The following is a 17,043-nucleotide window of genomic DNA, read 5'->3' on the forward strand; positions in this document are numbered from 1 at the left end:
TTTATCAAAACAGTCCATGATAAATAAAGATATTGTCTCCCAAAATAAGGAGAAGACCCTGAACAAGTCGCTTTCTGGTCTTTGGAGTGTAATCTTTACACTCAAAAAATAAACACATCTGCATAATGCCAGCGAAACACATACACTCTGATCTGTGTTTACATCCTGTAGCGGGAACGATGTGTTTTTTTATGCACACTTACAGCAGCTATTATTGTTCTTCTGAAATAGTTCTGATAATCAGGTGTGAGCCCAATACTGTCTAAAAATGTGTCGTTTAATGTAGAGTGTCTGTTGTTTATATTATTCTTGATTTATGAGAAAGGATATGGATAGATTTTGTTGTCAGTCACGTTAGAATTGCGGCCTATGCATTAACATGGCTTTAATATACACTGTAAAATCTAATTAGTTGATCTTACTTAAAAAAAGCATGCAAACCGATTGCCTTAAAAATACTAAGTAAAGTGAAATGGTATTGTTGAGTTCAAGTAACTTAAAAAATTAGTTCAGATGTACTTTGACTTAGTGTGTAGTACTCAGAATTAACTATTATTGCCAATTTAATAATTTCCATTGGATTTATTGCATTCATCATTAGAGTTTTAAGTTCACTAATTCCTTTTTTTTATTTCACATAAATGTAATTCTAAAAATGCATAAATCAAAAACCTTGACTTGTGCAACACAAAACGAGCAAGAGGACACTGATCTCAGAACTGTATGCACAGACTATGCTCATTGGTATCAAACACATAAGGTTCGCAGACCATAATCACATGCACCTATCTTCTAAACAGTGGTAACCACAAAACTGAAAAATATGTCAAACTCTTCTAAATATCTAAGAGAAGTGAACATTAAACACTATCAAGTCTTTAATTTAACTTAAAACATATAAAATAATCATATTTTTTAAAAACTACTCTCCTAATGCAGTCTGGCGCAAAGCATGTTGGGAATCTTTTCTGCGTACAGGCAAGATCTGCTCTCCACTGCCTCTCGCTGGTGTAGTAAAGTAATGGCTTCGCTTGCCGCTACTTGCTTGATTTAAGTAAAATATACTAAATGCGAAAAGTAAGTAGTTTGATTTCCCCTGCAAGTAATCGTAACTTAATAAAAACTAGTAAGATATATACATTTTGACAACTGACTAAAGTTAACAAATAATTTCTAAGTGAGGACAATTATTAGATTTTACAGTGTACTGTGTTAGCTGTGGGTTATTTCACATACAGAATTGTCATTATTCTTATAACACAAATAGTTAGTGTAGTATCTCCGTGTACTAATAATCTCTGTGTAGGTAACTATAAGCCTCCAAGAGCTGAAATGTAGTTGTGTGTCTATGTGGAAAGACAAATCGTAACAGACTGGGGTGGCTGACCAATCAGAGCACAGTGGACTTGTGGAACGGTGGGGTTTAGAGAAACTGAATCATGAACTGCTTGAAGGGAACTGTTTAGAGATCTTTGAGAAAAGTGTGGATAAAATTCTAGCGTTATTTGACCGTGGATGCATTTAAACCTGCATTTAAAATAGAACATAAAGGTCACTTTAGTTGTTATGTTTTTTCAAGCACTTTAAGATAATTATATAATTTGTTTAATTTCTGAATCATCTACATTCTTAGATCACAGAGTGTCACTTTGGAATGAATTGAAACGATTGCAAATCCAGGATAGAGTGGTTGATTGAATATGGTGTTGATGCTGAGGATGAGGGTCATATTTGTGTCCGAGACGCTGTAGAAGGACTAAGTTCCTGCTCTCTCATCCACATACACTCCGATTCTATCAGAGCTGGACACTACAGGGAGATTAATCCATTTGTCATTATGACTGAAAGAGAATCTGGATTCAGAGCAGTACAATCTCCAGGATTTATCATTACGTCCAAAATGACACACATGGCCCAATTCTTTCCTCCCGATGCTCTTATATGCCACTGATATATCTACACCACCAGTCCACTTGATCTCCCAGTAAGAGCGTTCAGACACACTTTCCTTACACAACACCTGACAACAGTCGAATCTGTCTGGATGATCAGGGTACCGCTGGTCTGTGCGAGAGAATTGGATCACTCGGTTCCTCTCAGACAGACGGAGGTGTTTATACAGTGTGTTTGGATCCAGTTTCAGCTGACGAGAGTCTGTGGAACATAAAACACACAGGGAACACATTACTGATTCATGAAATTCAAATTTTCTACTCTTATATTATTTACTTTTAAAATTTTAAAGCATTGGATGCAGTAAGAAAATCACTCTTAATGCGGTTGAATCGTGTGTCGTCTAAGCAGAGCGTAGCTGTGCCCTGTCGTAGTTTTAGATTGTGCATGAGGTGTACATTTTATCACAGCTCTGGATGAAGTTCAATGTAGTCCAACGGTGGGCTTACACCAAACATGTTTATGTCCAGAAGGTCCACTAGAAAAGTCTACAAATATTTGTTGTATTTTGTTGAAAAAATGTATCAAATTTAGTTTAGAATTGATTCTAACAAAGGCTGCTATTGACCGTTTAGAAGTTTCAGGATTCATTTACATTCATGGATTTGGCCAACACTTTTATCCAAAGTGACTTACATTGCATTATACTAAACAATTGTTTTGAAGTATGTGCAATCCCTGGGATATAACCCACGACCTTGGCAGCACCATGCTCTAACCACTGGGCTACAGGAAAGCTAAGAGACATTTATTCTTTTAGCAGATGCTTCTATCCAAAGAAATTTACAAATGATGGAGCATTTAACATTTAGTGTAAAGGGTCAACAACAAGCATTTGTCCATAAAGTCAGTAGAATTCAGTCTGTTTTATGATCTATAAGAGATAAAATGGATGCATTCATGCAGTTACAGTAATTTACACTGGATGAACTGATCTCTGGTCTTGGGTTCAGGACTGGAAATAATCTCTGTGCATTTAATTTGAGAAACAAACATGTAAGTGAGAATAATGTACATTGAAACCATTTGTATTTCTACAATTCAACACACTGAAAAGAGATGATGAATAAAAACTTCACGTCTATCAGGGGTATTTTCCATCTCTTGTATTTAGAAATGCTCCAGTCTGTCTCTCAGATTTGAGCACATCATCAGAAGAGCGGAGAGAAATGACAGTGATGTTGGGCAAACACTATACAGACAAAGACAAACAACACAAACATTTAACAGAGACACTCTGTAAAACATCCCGTTCCCTTCCTAAAGGCCACTATCTTGTTTTGTTGTCCGTGAAAAGCAGGATGTAGCTCACAGTAAAGGATACAAACAATCTTGATTGGTGGCTGCGGTTTGGTCATGAATGTGCTACTTCTGCCGCTCACTGAGATGATGCAGAGAGACATTTGACCACTCACTAAAATGAGCTCAGCACCATATTTGGAAGAATGGTATAAAAGGAGGCATGAATAAAAATCACAATTTTAACCCAAGCTCTTGTTATATAAGAGGGAATCGTATTCACACGAACATCATTTAAGTATAAGAACTCACAACGCCCTTGTTACTGAGATTACATCTGTTATTGACATCAGTCTATGGAGAAAAGAAGTTTGGTGGACCCAAATTTTCCACTGCATCACATTTAATGCATTTAACTGGTTTTACCACTTCACTTTTTTTTAGATGTCCATATAGGCAAAATTGATTTATAAATGATAAACTAACAATCTGGTCAACAGAAAATGATTTATTTGAAGCACAAATCTACAAGAAAGGTAACTTACTGAAAAATTGTTGGTGCTTAAAGTGCTTCACTGAACTGAAATTTAAACTTAAAAGATCTCCAGATAAATGGACCAGGGCTTGACATAACCTGGGAGGTGGATGGCTTCGTGTAAGAGCATTGTTTATGATTTTCAGACGGATCAGGCCTTAACTTAACAATATTCACAAAAATGTTCTCAATCGTTCTGTGCATCTTCTCTCATCATCTGTGGCTACATCCACTCTGTTTAACTGACGGCCCTAGACTATTCACCTCTCTGTCTGACTGGAGCACACGCATTTTCAAACGTACACACCTGAGGTTGTTCTGGACTTTTCTATTGTCCGTCATTTTGACTGACATCTTGGAAAATATGTCATAATCTATTATTACCCGTCACTACGGTGCAAGGTGGTAATGAGTATGTTCGTGACATCATCACGCGGAACTTGTATTTTAATAATGACCAATTAAGCCATTGGTTTTTATATATATTTTAATGTTATGTTCACAAATAACAGTTTTTGATACCATATTCAAGCCCTTTCCATATCAGTATTTATTTTGCTCATATCTTGAGTATGTAAAAAAAGTTATGGCTGAGGTCGGCTGAAGCGCTATGATCTTCAGGAACAGAATTTGGAGAAAAACGTGTTTAAAGTTAAGTGATGAAAATAAAAGCACAACAGTCCAGTATCACAAGTAAAAGTCACTTTACAGTGGTAAGAGACGTACTTTTATAACAATTTAATATAAAATTAGTCTATAAAAATACTCTACAAAATAAACAAATTTTTTAAAACTAAAGTAAGGAAAATGGTGCAGCGCACACCTAAAGAACAAGAACTCTGCCACTATCACTACACAAGGAAACTAACAAACATTACGGACAACAACTAATAAGCAGTGAAGCAAGTTTCATGTTGTTTATCATGTGCATAGTGTCTAGACTTTTGATCATCACTTGTATGTTTTGCGATAGCGTTCCGGCTCGCATGAGCAGCGGAGCGGTGATAACTCCTGGTGCTGCAGACTGGGAGCTTTGTCAACTCAGTTACACAGGACTGGCGGGAAATGTGCATTGATACTCCTTCATTCTTCATGTTATGGGGTTTACTTCCCAGTGCGACATCCGACGGGTTTCCCAGATCGCATCACATATGTCTAGTCAGTAACAATGACAGGAGAAAACACGCAGGTCGCTTCGCGAGCATATCACGCTCTAATGATGGGAAACAGGGATTTACAAATTACCCTCATTGTAATCCACCAAAATGATGGTCGGTCTTCAGACATTTCTGTCACTGGTAAAAAAATCTGTCAATGACAAAGAATTTTCGGTTAACGAGACCTCTGGTACACACACGTACAGGAATATCTGTATCACGGGCAATCAGGGGGGTCAGCCCCTCACTATCTCTGATTGGTATAGACCACGATATGGGCCTAATGTGTGTCTGTTGTTTAATCACAGGAGTTGTTTTAATCACAGGGAGACTTTCAGAGTTGCAGAGGCTTTTTTTCTCCCTCTAACTGCTGGTCGCACCAGTGCTACCTCTGATTATTTTTAGTTGCACCATTGAGAAATAAGGTCGCTTTTGCCACCAAATTGGTTGCACTCTAGAGCCCTGGCTGCATAACCTTCCTTTGGATTCTGATATTAGGAATACGGGGTAAAAGTTTATTTTTAAAGAGGTTCCAGCTCACGCTAGGAAAACATGAAGCATTTGTTTGTTTCTTTTCACCGAGGATTCCTTCGTGAACAAGGCAGAGATCAACACTGAATTTGTGGAGAGACTAAATTAAAAAGCAGTGATGTGCCTTCAATATTGGATCCAATAGGAATGGCGCAGCAATCTTCTGTGAGTAAAACATTTTTGTACTATGCGTCATTATTGCTTTGTTAGAGAACTCCTGATGTGCCCTGAGCACTATTCACATGAGATTAGTATTACCTTTTGAAATTAAACAGACAGCCTGTTTGGTTTGGGGGAGCGGAATAAATCAGATAGGGGTATAAAAGTTTCACAATGACAAAGTAGAGCCAGTTGCAGTAAACATGATGCATAATAAGCAATTGACTATATGCCGCATTCAATGGGGAAAAGCAGTATTTTTGCCGACAGGGCTGAGAGCGCGCTAACATTAGCAGCCTATTAACGTTAGGTTAAAAAGTTATAACATGGTGACAAAAATACAAGCAGAGATGTTTAAATGGTATTATTGTAACTATGGATAGGCATTTGTCAGTATTGTGTGTGTGTGTGTGTGTGTGTGTGTAGAAATGTTGCAATAGAGGTTTAGGTTTTGATGTCATGAAATTGAATAAACCCCCCTGGGTGCCGGTCAGAGCACAAATAATGAAGACACAGGTTTGTGGGTGTTATGTGGTGTATTGAAGTCAGATGAATGTCAGAGATATCGACAATCAAACTGTATCCTCACAGGCAGAGGTCTCCATTTAGTCCATGAATAAAAGTACAATAAATAATGAATAAACTAACTGGGTCTTAATAATGTGTCCACATTTAAATCAGTGCAGTTGTAATCAATGATAATGTTATGTGCACAGTTCTATTATCAGGAGTTATCAAAAGATTATCTGAGTAACAATATCTTACAGTTTAATGCACTGAAGCTATAGTTTCACATTTATCATAAATAACATGCGAGTTATACATAATGAACAGAATATATAACAGAACGCAACCATTACAGTATTTATCTGTAATATCAATATTATTCACTGTAAACATCTGTATAATGAACTGAATTAACAACAGTTTCAATTATATTCCAGACCGAGAAAATATATATAAACCGATCAGCACATGTCCATGCGAAACGAAAGTAGATAATATAACATCACCAAGAAGACATAATAATAAATTGACTTACTTCTTCTTCAATGATTAATACCTTCAGAATAATCACTTGTGCAAAACCATCAGATAATCAAAATATAAACTTAAATATGAACTATAAACTTCTTCCCCAGCCGACTGCCGCAGTAGAATAGAACCGCTACAGCAACACTGACTACCGGATACAGCCGAACTGTTACCATAGCAACGATTTCAACGTAAGAGTCCTCTGAGGAGGTTTAACACAAATGTGTTTCTTTCTTTGTGAGTGTGGACGGTTACTTGTGTAGTTACGGGTATTAATTTGTTGTTTTGCGTGAATGTGGATTATATTTTGTTGTTTTTAAAATTGTATTTTTTTATTTTGAATATATAGTTTGGTACTCCGGTTTCCTCCCCTGGTCCAAAGACATGCATGGTAGGTCGATTGTCATCTCTGGAAAAATTGTCCGTAGGGTGTGAGTGAGTGAGTGAGTGAGTGTGTGTGCTCTGCGATGGGTTGGCACTCCATCCAGGGTGTATCCTGCCTTGATGCCCGATGACTCCTGAGATAGGCACGGGCTCCCCGTGACCCGAGGTAGTTCGGATAAGCGGTAGAAAATGGATGGATGGATATAGTTTGGTCGTTTTTTATTTATATATTATTTGCGGTTATTATACCGCACATGACTCCTACAGACTCAATTTCCTCTGGTGGTCCATCTTCCTTGTTCGTAGATATTACTTGTTGGGAAGGTTTTCATTTATGAATAATTTTTTTCTTTTGTGTTTCACTGTTGGTTTGAAGTTACTGAAACTCGATTGAGATTATTTCGTTTTTTTTTTATTATAATTTTTCTGGGGTTTTCATGCTTGAGTTCTTTTTGTCCTCATCCAATATTTAAAATCTTTGTGACACCTTGAGGTTGACGGCCGTGACATGTTTGTGTAGTGGGTCAATGTGTGGTATGTGTGAAGTGGTGACTGTTTAAATGATTATTTGTATGTTATATTATTGTGAGAAATATTGTGGACCCTAAAAGGTGAAAAGCTTTAGTGTAAACCACAGTTTAAGAAAATAAAAGTGTAAAACACACACCTCTGTTTATTGTCCTCTATTTATTTGGAGGACCTCCAGGGGGGAAATTGTGGCAGCGTGAGGTTCTATGAAGGATTGAACTAATAACCTCCCCTCTGGCCCTGTCACACAGGTAAACATGTGTTTTCATCATATAATTCAAAAGAGTTTCTTCACTTTGAGTCACTTTGTTCATTTTAATGTGTTTGTTATGATTCACTCTGATATTTTCATCGTTTCAGCTTCTGTAAAGCCATCAGCAATGGAAAAAAAAACATTAATGTGCTGCTGTTCTCAGGTCAGTGTGAGACTTTACACAATGTGTAAACATTTGTATCTGAATGATAAATGTTTGAATTTATGTTTGTTCACAATATAATTGTGCCAACAACAAAATAAAAATTTGAATCTTTTTTTAATCATTTAAATCAGTGCCATTTGTTGTAAGAAACAATAAATCATTTACAATCATTTACAAAAACTAATACAGAGTAAATGTCAGCTGTGTGTTAATGTCTTAACATGCGTTTCCTCTTCCTCTCCGCTGTGGTATAGTGTTGAAACAGATCGCAGATGATCCGTACGGATTCAAACTCTACGGTTTGGAACGCATGTGACCTGCATATTAAAAGTGCGTTTACTTTACTTTACGCTCTCGCTCTCGCTCTCGCTCTCTCTCTCTGGTATCTGGGCGAGAACAATATTAAAGCGGTTTCAGATAAACAATGACGCTCAAAACTGCTTCGTCACAAACAACATATCTTGGTTCTAACAAAAAAAAACAATGTTACTCACATACTGATTCGAATCAAAGCAATCTCATCGGGGGTGATTTTTAGACAATCTTTGTCTCAAACGTCTCTCTACTGGAAGGTATCTCCATAGATATCTGTCAGTATATCTGCTTAAAGCCTTCCCACCCAGCAAAGACACATGGGGCCCAGATGGGTTTGATGTGGGCTGTGTTCTGGGTCTCAGCTGGTTTTGGCCGCGGGTTCCATGAAGTGAACACTTCCTCATTTCTGAGCCTTTGAGTTGACTTGGTTCAGCTGGTTCATCTTGAGGAACTGGTAGATTTCTATCCACTTGTGGCCTACACAGTTGGTTCGAGACATTTTGTTACCCTGAAGGGACACATCACCATCTAAGGTTAGATTTGTTTTGCTTTCAATGTAAATATTGAGTAACTTTAACATTTGAAATTTGTGTTTATTCATGTTTCATTAATTCATTCATTAATAAAGTGGGATGACAGCACAAGTCAGTTTAAGAGTGCTTTTTGGATGTGAAGATGATGCCAGAAATCTGACCATTTCACCTGGAATGCTGACATCTGTGGATCAGTTGGCTATTAAAATTAAGACTTAAGAGTAACAAAGCCATTTAGGTGTCAATTCAGAGATTTTCTGATCAATTTCATACATTAAAGATCACAGTACTTTGAAAGTGGTATACTTGCCTTGTGAGACAACCAGCTCTTTAATATCCTCAATTAATGCATCTTCCAGCCCCTCAAAGCATGAACCGGGGCCTCATCTGTAACCGTTGCGTACGCACAAATCATGGCCTGAAAGAGGCGTACGCCACTTCCCTCACAAAAGATGAGATTTGTAAAAGAAACTTGGTGGAAAGCATGCAAACTCTGACCCTTGCATACGGACATTTTGGAGACAGAGCAGTTTGGCGACACCGATGGTGAGCTCAAGTTAGATTGCAGAAAGTAAGTGTGATAAAAACGATTATAAGCATTAATGCCTCTCACACATTTTATTTTAGCTTAAATATCCTCACTATCACAAAGATTAAATCTGCAGAGGTATTTGTGCTTGTATTGAGAGATATTTGTTTCATGCACCTCCTGTAAAATCCAACTCATATCTTCAAAAAAAATTAAATATAAATATTTAATGTTTAAAAGTGATTTTAATGAGTTGTTTACGATCAGTCTCAATGCTGTAAACATGTAAATGTTGCAGAGATCTTCATTGCCTTTAATATAATTATTATCATAATTATAACAATTATTAATATGGAAATCTCAGTGAATCTCATGTGTGGCCATTTGTAATTTCGAAGAATGGGATCAGGGTTTACATTATTTTATTTTATTTTTCTATGGCATCTGATAGATGTTGAACCAGAAACATTACACGCCCATAATGGTGAGTGACGTCAAGCTTAACAAGAGGACTGGATGCCGGACTTATTAAATACGAATAAGCATTCATGAGGTGCTTTGCATTGACTATTTATGGGTACAAAATGGTTGTGTATACAGGGCGGGATATGAGGCTGATTCACGAACGCACACTTGCAGGTAATCTGTGATTTATAAAGTGAAAATTGCATTCAAATGTCCTTGTGCAAGTTTTATAAATCTCCATTTTTGTTTGCTTACACCATTTTCAGCATTCTGCCGTACGTTCACATTTTAAGGTTTTATAAATGAGGCCGCAGATGATTTGCCATCTGTTGACTCATGTAGCAGCACTGATACCATCATATTGTCATCTCCTGAGTCCTGGTCTTGCACTTGACCTCAGGTATTCATAGTGACACGCTTTTCATATTGTGCAGAAATGCAGCTCCAGAAAGGAAATGATCAATTTCTTGTCAATGGAACTCTCCTTTCTCTTACCCCGAAAGGCCTCACAGAAGAAATAATTAAGTACAAAGTTTCTGAGGCCTTGATTCAAAACATCCATGTTTGCATGAGAAAGGAACTCAGACTGGGTGTTGTGGATGGACGCACTACATTAAGATTAAAATGATGAACTTCCGCACAAAACTTGGCCGAGCTGGACACCCAGAAGTCACTTTCAACTCACTTAAGAACAAACAGAAAGATCAGGGGAAACCAGCTGCACACATAAAAAAGTCCAGAAAGGCAGAGATTCATTTCTGTTAAACCATCCAAGCAGTGAAACCACAGATAGTCTGGAGGAGGAAAGAGTTTCTCTATTGAGTGAGGTTAATAAAAGAATAAATAAGCTGTGATACAGGAAAAGATGCTTCATACCTTCTCATACCGTACACCAGGGCTAGTCAAGAGGCCCACCAATCATCTTTACCAATCCCACCTTAACATTTCTAATAACTGGAGAGAGTTTAAGAACGTTGTGCTTTAAGAAATCCACATCCTGAGACGCCACGACTTTAAATCCAAAACGCTGCTATAATCAATACGAAAGTAATTTCCGTGGCTCGATTTCCATCTCATAAAGCGATTTGATCGAAGAAACTTAGTAACGCAGGAAGAGTACTACACCACGTGAACTGTTGTCTCAGATAAGGAAAAACGATATTGTTTTTATTACTGCATTCATTATGTATGATTTAACAACTTTGTTTATGAAAACAGCTGTTCGTCTTCTTCCAGAACTTACACTTCAAAAGATCTGCACTTATAAATGTGTGGGGCACATAAATGCGATTGGCATTCACCTGAATATTTGATAATAGTGTTATGTTTCCTGCACAGATCGATTGATTCGCTTTATTAGACGCCAGCTTAACATCAAGGGACAGAGATAACTTTTCTGCTGAATTTATGAGCATTTTTTACTTTCATTAACTTTCATTAATTCAATATCTTCATAATATCTTCCTGAAAAAAACAATACCACACATATCTTGGAAGTATCGGGGGACTGGGGGTGAGTAAATAAACAGCAATTTCATTCAGTGTATTAGTCAATATAAAATACAATTATAAAGACACTATCCCTTTGATTAAATATGAATAGGTATATACTGGATGCAATATTTGTGTGCATACTTTAATATATGACCTGTAAGTAAAAGCAACAAAAACAGTATAAAAGGAACAAATGCAATAAATAACAGAAATACAAAATAAAAGAAATTATGATATGGAAACTGGCCCGCATCCTTTTTATACTTTTGGAATCTGGTCCTCAAAGAAAAGAAGTTGAAGACCCCTGCTGTACACAGTCAGAAGTACACAGTCAGTGCTCAAAGACTAATAAACACATACAGCCAGACTGTGTATAGTTATGAAACTCTGACTGACCTCAGACAAAATGATTAGTCTTGTAAACTTCTTATGTCCCCTTGTCTAAACAATATTCTACGGTTGAAGAGTCTAATCGACTGAACACACAGAGTTTCAGGCCTGGAGACAAAGTTTGACACAGACACAAGTGCTTGTTCAATCAGAGTCCAAAGTTTATTGTTAAGGACTAATATTTATAAGTTTGCACCAGGAGGCGTCATATAAAACCACCAAAACAGTGGAAACTCACCAGACTTTCTGTTTAGTCTTTCCTCCTGAATAATCAGATATGATTACATATTCAATATTACAATAACAGAACAATCGTCCATAGGCATCATTAGGAACCTTGAGATGGAGAACAACAGATGCTTATATCAACATAAGACAGCATAAGATACGATACAACTTTCAACGAGGTTAAACAGCAAGAAAATAAGGCACATCTTATGTGAATAGAAGCTAATATTAATAGGATTGAATACGAATGAATACATATGATATATGAACTTTGTATTAAACACAGATTCAATATTTGTAGAGGACAGGACGAAATCCAGATTCTCACAATACAGAAAACTAAAACGTATGATACAGTCAGTCGCATAGCACATACAAATCAGGAGCAGGTTCATATTTTTAAATTAAAGAAAAAAAAGTCAAAGTAAGAAATAATTTCTTATGCAACCCCAATTTGATCATGCAAAGTATTAACACGACCTATGGAAATTTATTAGACATGTTAGAATCCAATAACATCAAAAAATAAACAAAAAGACAACTAACAGAAAACAAACAAACATTCAAAAGCTGACCAAAAATACATCAAATAAATCAAATCTTCACTTGAGTTTGTTTGTCAAAGGAAATATAAGTCACTGACTGAAACCTACTAAATTTGTGTTTAGTAGGTTGTTTAGTTGTGTGATTTGTATAATTATGTGTGTTTGTTTTTTATTTGTGAGTGGTTTTGTTCAGGGAGGATTAAACATCTCTTCAAGCGTCTTGAGGTTCAGTTTTTACTCCTCTGATGACGGCATAAGTCACATCACCAGCAGACTGAACCTGAATGAACATCACAGAAACCATCACACATGTTTAAAACCCACATAATTTATTAAAGCAAGATGTTACATCTACATATTACGGCAATATCTCTCGATCAGGAATGTATATAGAGCTCTTATATCAGCATTGATGTGATTAGTCAAGAGGCACGAGCTCAAGGACAGGAGACAATCACACTCGCTGATACAAGAGCACTATATATACACCACTCAGAGAGCAATAATGCATTTATACAACAGCTTGACAGCACACGTCTGTAGGTAAATCAGAAATGACAAAGGAGTGTCTTTAAAACCCTCTGGTTTCTGTATATCATGAAGATATTAGATATTAGATATGAGTAGTTTCTACTCACAATGTTGTTCTTCTGTTGTTTTTTACTGCCAATGGTCACCTCAGAATAAACCACATCATCTTTCTGCTCCTAAACATCAACACAGATATGAAGGACTGATAAACTCTTCATTCAGTGTTCATTAGACAGACTAAAGTGAGATGTAGTGGTGACCAGTGTTACCAACATGGTGAATTTGTCACTAGATTTAGTTACTTTTCATGCGCCTTAAGCGACTTATATTTTCACAAAGTTAACTTCTAGTGCCCCGTGAGAGCAAGTTTTGTTTTCCGTGTGCAGCACCGCCTCTCTCTGTTCTGTTCACATCAGACCGCACTGACATGACTATGAGATCCGCAAGTGCAAACAGTGTTTTCAAGAACTAATCACTTATTGGCTGCATGGACGCATAAACAAAGATGCATTTTAGCTGTTAAACAAAAGTGACTTCTGGTGTGTAGTTTTAAGTGGTCGAGTTCACTCACTATTAAAACCTTTTTGTTTTCTATCAACAGAAACATAAGTAATTAAGAACCTATATATTGTGCATTTGGGTGTATTGTTTTAATATAACACTGTATATGACAGCTCAGAGAGTAGATATATCTGTATGAAGTAGACCTGAAGAGTTTAGCTCTTAGACAGATACGTCACTGATATGCAAATGAGCGAATGATGTCATCTGGCAACATTTTGTGACTTCTCAGGCAGGCTTTAGCTACTTTCTATTGAAAATATTTGGCAATATGATGGTGACTTTTAAAATCACTGTATGTATAACTCCGGAGAAAAAAAGTCTTCAAAGATTGACATTAAAGCCTTGTTTTGAGAACTTTTAAGATTGTATAAAACATATTAAACTTATACCGATACAGACCAAAGAAAAATGACCACAGTGACTGTAAATATTCACAAATCTCATGAACCGTTGAGTTTATAACAGATGAAGGAAACTGTTTACTAACGTTTGTGATAGGAGCAGGAGGAATTATGCTGATGGTGTCATATGTTCCATTATTGTCATTCTTAGATGCGACCTAAAGGAAAGGAAATGTACAACATCACAATGTATCAGATTATTTTTATCCAACATGAATAAGACGCCAGTCTCAATGGTGATATCTCACATATCAGCCTGTTACTATACTCACCACAGGGTCTCCAGACAATCTTTGATCTGAAAAAATAAACGTGTCTCATTGCATTTTAGTCATTAAATTGGTCAGCAAAATACATTATGCTTTAAAGGCATACCAGTTAGTCAATATTGAGTGATGGAAAAATCCATCACAAACATCAGACTACGATTGCAGGTAAAGGGAAAAAAATTGAAAGTCATCAGCATAACAGTGGCAGACTATGACAGCCGATAATGTCACGAACATGACCACTGAGTGCTGCGACTTCCCTAAATGGACTTTGCTCTCAGCCGTTCTAACAGCTATGAATGACCAAAGACTAACAGTATCTGATGTAAGTAGAGTGATTGAAGACCAGTCACAGGCAGGTGCAGAACAGGGCCTCTTGAAATCATATTCAAATAACATAAAACTGATGTTGTAAACTCACCTTTTCTTTTTCTATAAATCACACAAAGAACAGCAACAGTAAGTAGAAGAAGTAATGGAGCGATCACAGCAATAGTCACTGTATGAGAGCTGTTCACTAACAAAGAAAAATATGAATATAAATAAATGAATGAAAGTCACAAAAAGGTGAACTATGACTTGAGTTTGGGATCAGCCCCAGAAAAATAATCAATTAGATTTAGAAACTGATTATATATCACAATCTGTGACAGACACTGCAACACATTGACAGAAGATAAATAAAAATAAACATACATACCATGTGCTTTATAATGTGGTGATGGTGAAGAGCTTGAACTCTTCTCTAAGCTTTGTGTTGTTTTAGCTGATGATATAAAAACAAACTTCAGATTAGCTCATCCTGGAAACAACACGCACACACTGAAGTGAGACAGACAGTGATGATGTACCTTGTTGTTGTGTAGTTTCTGGTACGTTAAGAGTTGAGAATCTCTCAGGGTTTGTGGTGGTCACTAGAATCTTGTTTGAATCTGTAGAAGATGATGAATGTTCAGAGACATCATACTGTAGAACATCACAATCATATTTCATGTTTATGTCATTTCTTCATCATCAGTACAGAGTTTAATGACTGAAGTCACTTTGAGTTCAGGACACTCCTGTCAGAGTGATGTCTTACCTGTAAATCTGACAGTATATGTGACTGAGGTCTTGATGTCATTCTTGTGTTTGAGCACACATCTCAACTCTGTGTTGTCGTCTTCATTCACGAGTGTTGTAGTCAGAGAGATGATACAGAGTTTATCTGATCTAATCTGATATCTGGAGTCTGTCTGTAGATCAACATCAGTCTGATTCATCCACACCAGCTGAAATCCATCATAACTGAACATATAATAACAGTAATATGTAAACAGCTGACAGGAGAGAGTGACAGGTGTGTTTGCTCTTATCTCAGTCTGTGATGATGATGATGATGATGATGATGAAGACACTGAAACACAAATCACACAACACACTCTCAGTACTCATGAGTTTCAGTGAAAACACAAGAGATAAAGAGAACTGTGATCTGAAGTTAAACATGTGTTCATATAAATGAAGAGAAACACTGACCATGAAGAACATGTAGATAAACATCTGAATCAGGTCCATGATGATGTCCATTCACATATTGTCTGCAGGTGTAAAGTCCACCATCATGTTGTGTTGTTTTATAGATGTTGAGAGAGCAGTCAGATGTCAGACTCAGTCTCTCAGATCTCTCTGTGTTATTCTTATTTATTCCTCCAGTAAACACTTCTACTGTAGATGATCTTGTATAATTACTGTAGATCCATGTAGTTGAGGAGCATTGATGAAGAGCATCATTACAGGACAGAGACACACTTTCACCAGAACTGATGAACACATCTTGTGCTCCACTCACACCTGAAACAGCAGATGACATCATTCATATTAATACATCACAATATATTCAAACAGTTCAATATTTATCTCTTAAAGGCGGGGTGTCCGATTTCCGAATTACGCTTGTTTAGCCAAAATTGGTCCGAGTACCAAAACAACCTTTGTAGCCAATCAGCAGCAAGGTTCACAGTTCACAGGACGGACATTAGTCGAGCCGAGCGCTGAAGAAAGCGAAAGATAAGGGTAGGTGTGTGTCTGTTTTGGTGATTTGAACACCAACAACGGCTATGAGAAATTTGACATCCTGCCGTTTATGACGGATAGACTTTTATTATTTTTACATCACATAAATCAGAAGATTTGACAGAAAAAAATGTTATCTAGTTCCTCTATCATTGTGTGCATTTATATTTGGCATTATTATGTGATCTCGGTGATCCGAACAAGAAGATCTTCAGACAATCAGGACACAGTATGTTTACACATGTCAACATCAAGTGTTCAACATCTGGCTATCTGATTGGATCTCTATAGTTTCCTGCCCATTATTTTAATAAGCCTGCAATTTAAAAAGAGCCCAGGTGCGGTGATATTTCACACAACATGAATAACAGGAAGCATGTTATAGATTTGATACACTGGAAACTATCTGCTGTAGCCATGTAGAAATCAAGGCAGCGGTGGGAAGTAAACCACGATTAAGACGATTAATGATCTTATATGTGAAAGTATAAGTAGAGGACGTTTGTAAATGTACACAAACTTTCTGACTTGAGCTGTGGTGGGTTTCAATCGCGCACACACACACAAACACACACACCTACACATGCGCGCACACACACACACAGCCTCTCACTGTGTTTTTAAGCACATCATTTGTTTATTCATGTCACAGACACATAAAATAAACACATAAGTACGCCGCAGTTACAATGATCAAAAGTGACCACTTACATCGTTCTCACACAGCAAAGTCCTGGTGTCAAATGTAACCCCGCTGGTGTATATATGAGTCTCTAGCTACGAG

General features: G+C 36.9%; 1 protein-coding gene across 1 annotated transcript; it reads right to left on the reverse strand.

The window, feature by feature from the left end:
* Window positions 1–11,937: 11,937 nt before the first annotated feature.
* LOC130420729 (uncharacterized) lies at window positions 11,938–16,056 on the reverse strand. Its single transcript, XM_056748242.1, has 9 exons — window positions 15,723–16,056; window positions 15,286–15,600; window positions 15,056–15,136; window positions 14,905–14,970; window positions 14,626–14,721; window positions 14,208–14,233; window positions 14,022–14,093; window positions 13,078–13,146; window positions 11,938–12,719 (listed from the first exon to the last, which is right to left on the reverse strand). Exons 1-9 carry the CDS (start codon window positions 16,054–16,056, stop codon window positions 12,651–12,653), a joined length of 1,128 nt encoding a protein of 375 aa, XP_056604220.1. The 3' UTR covers window positions 11,938–12,650.
* Window positions 16,057–17,043: the final 987 nt, after the last annotated feature.

The sequence above is a fragment of the Triplophysa dalaica genome, chromosome 5, assembly GCF_015846415.1.
Source record: "Triplophysa dalaica isolate WHDGS20190420 chromosome 5, ASM1584641v1, whole genome shotgun sequence".
Taxonomy (NCBI): Eukaryota; Metazoa; Chordata; class Actinopteri; order Cypriniformes; family Nemacheilidae; genus Triplophysa; species Triplophysa dalaica.

Coding starts and splice junctions, on each gene's coding strand:
- LOC130420729 (XM_056748242.1), bottom strand. CDS start 16,056: ATGTCATCTGCTGTTTCAGGTGTGAGTGGAGCACAAGATGTGTTCATC. Junction 14,971..15,055: donor AGAAACTACACAACAACAAG/GTACATCATCAC, acceptor TTATATCATCAG/CTAAAACAACACAAAGCTTA. Junction 14,722..14,904: donor ACCACATTATAAAGCACATG/GTATGTATGTTT, acceptor TTTCTTTGTTAG/TGAACAGCTCTCATACAGTG.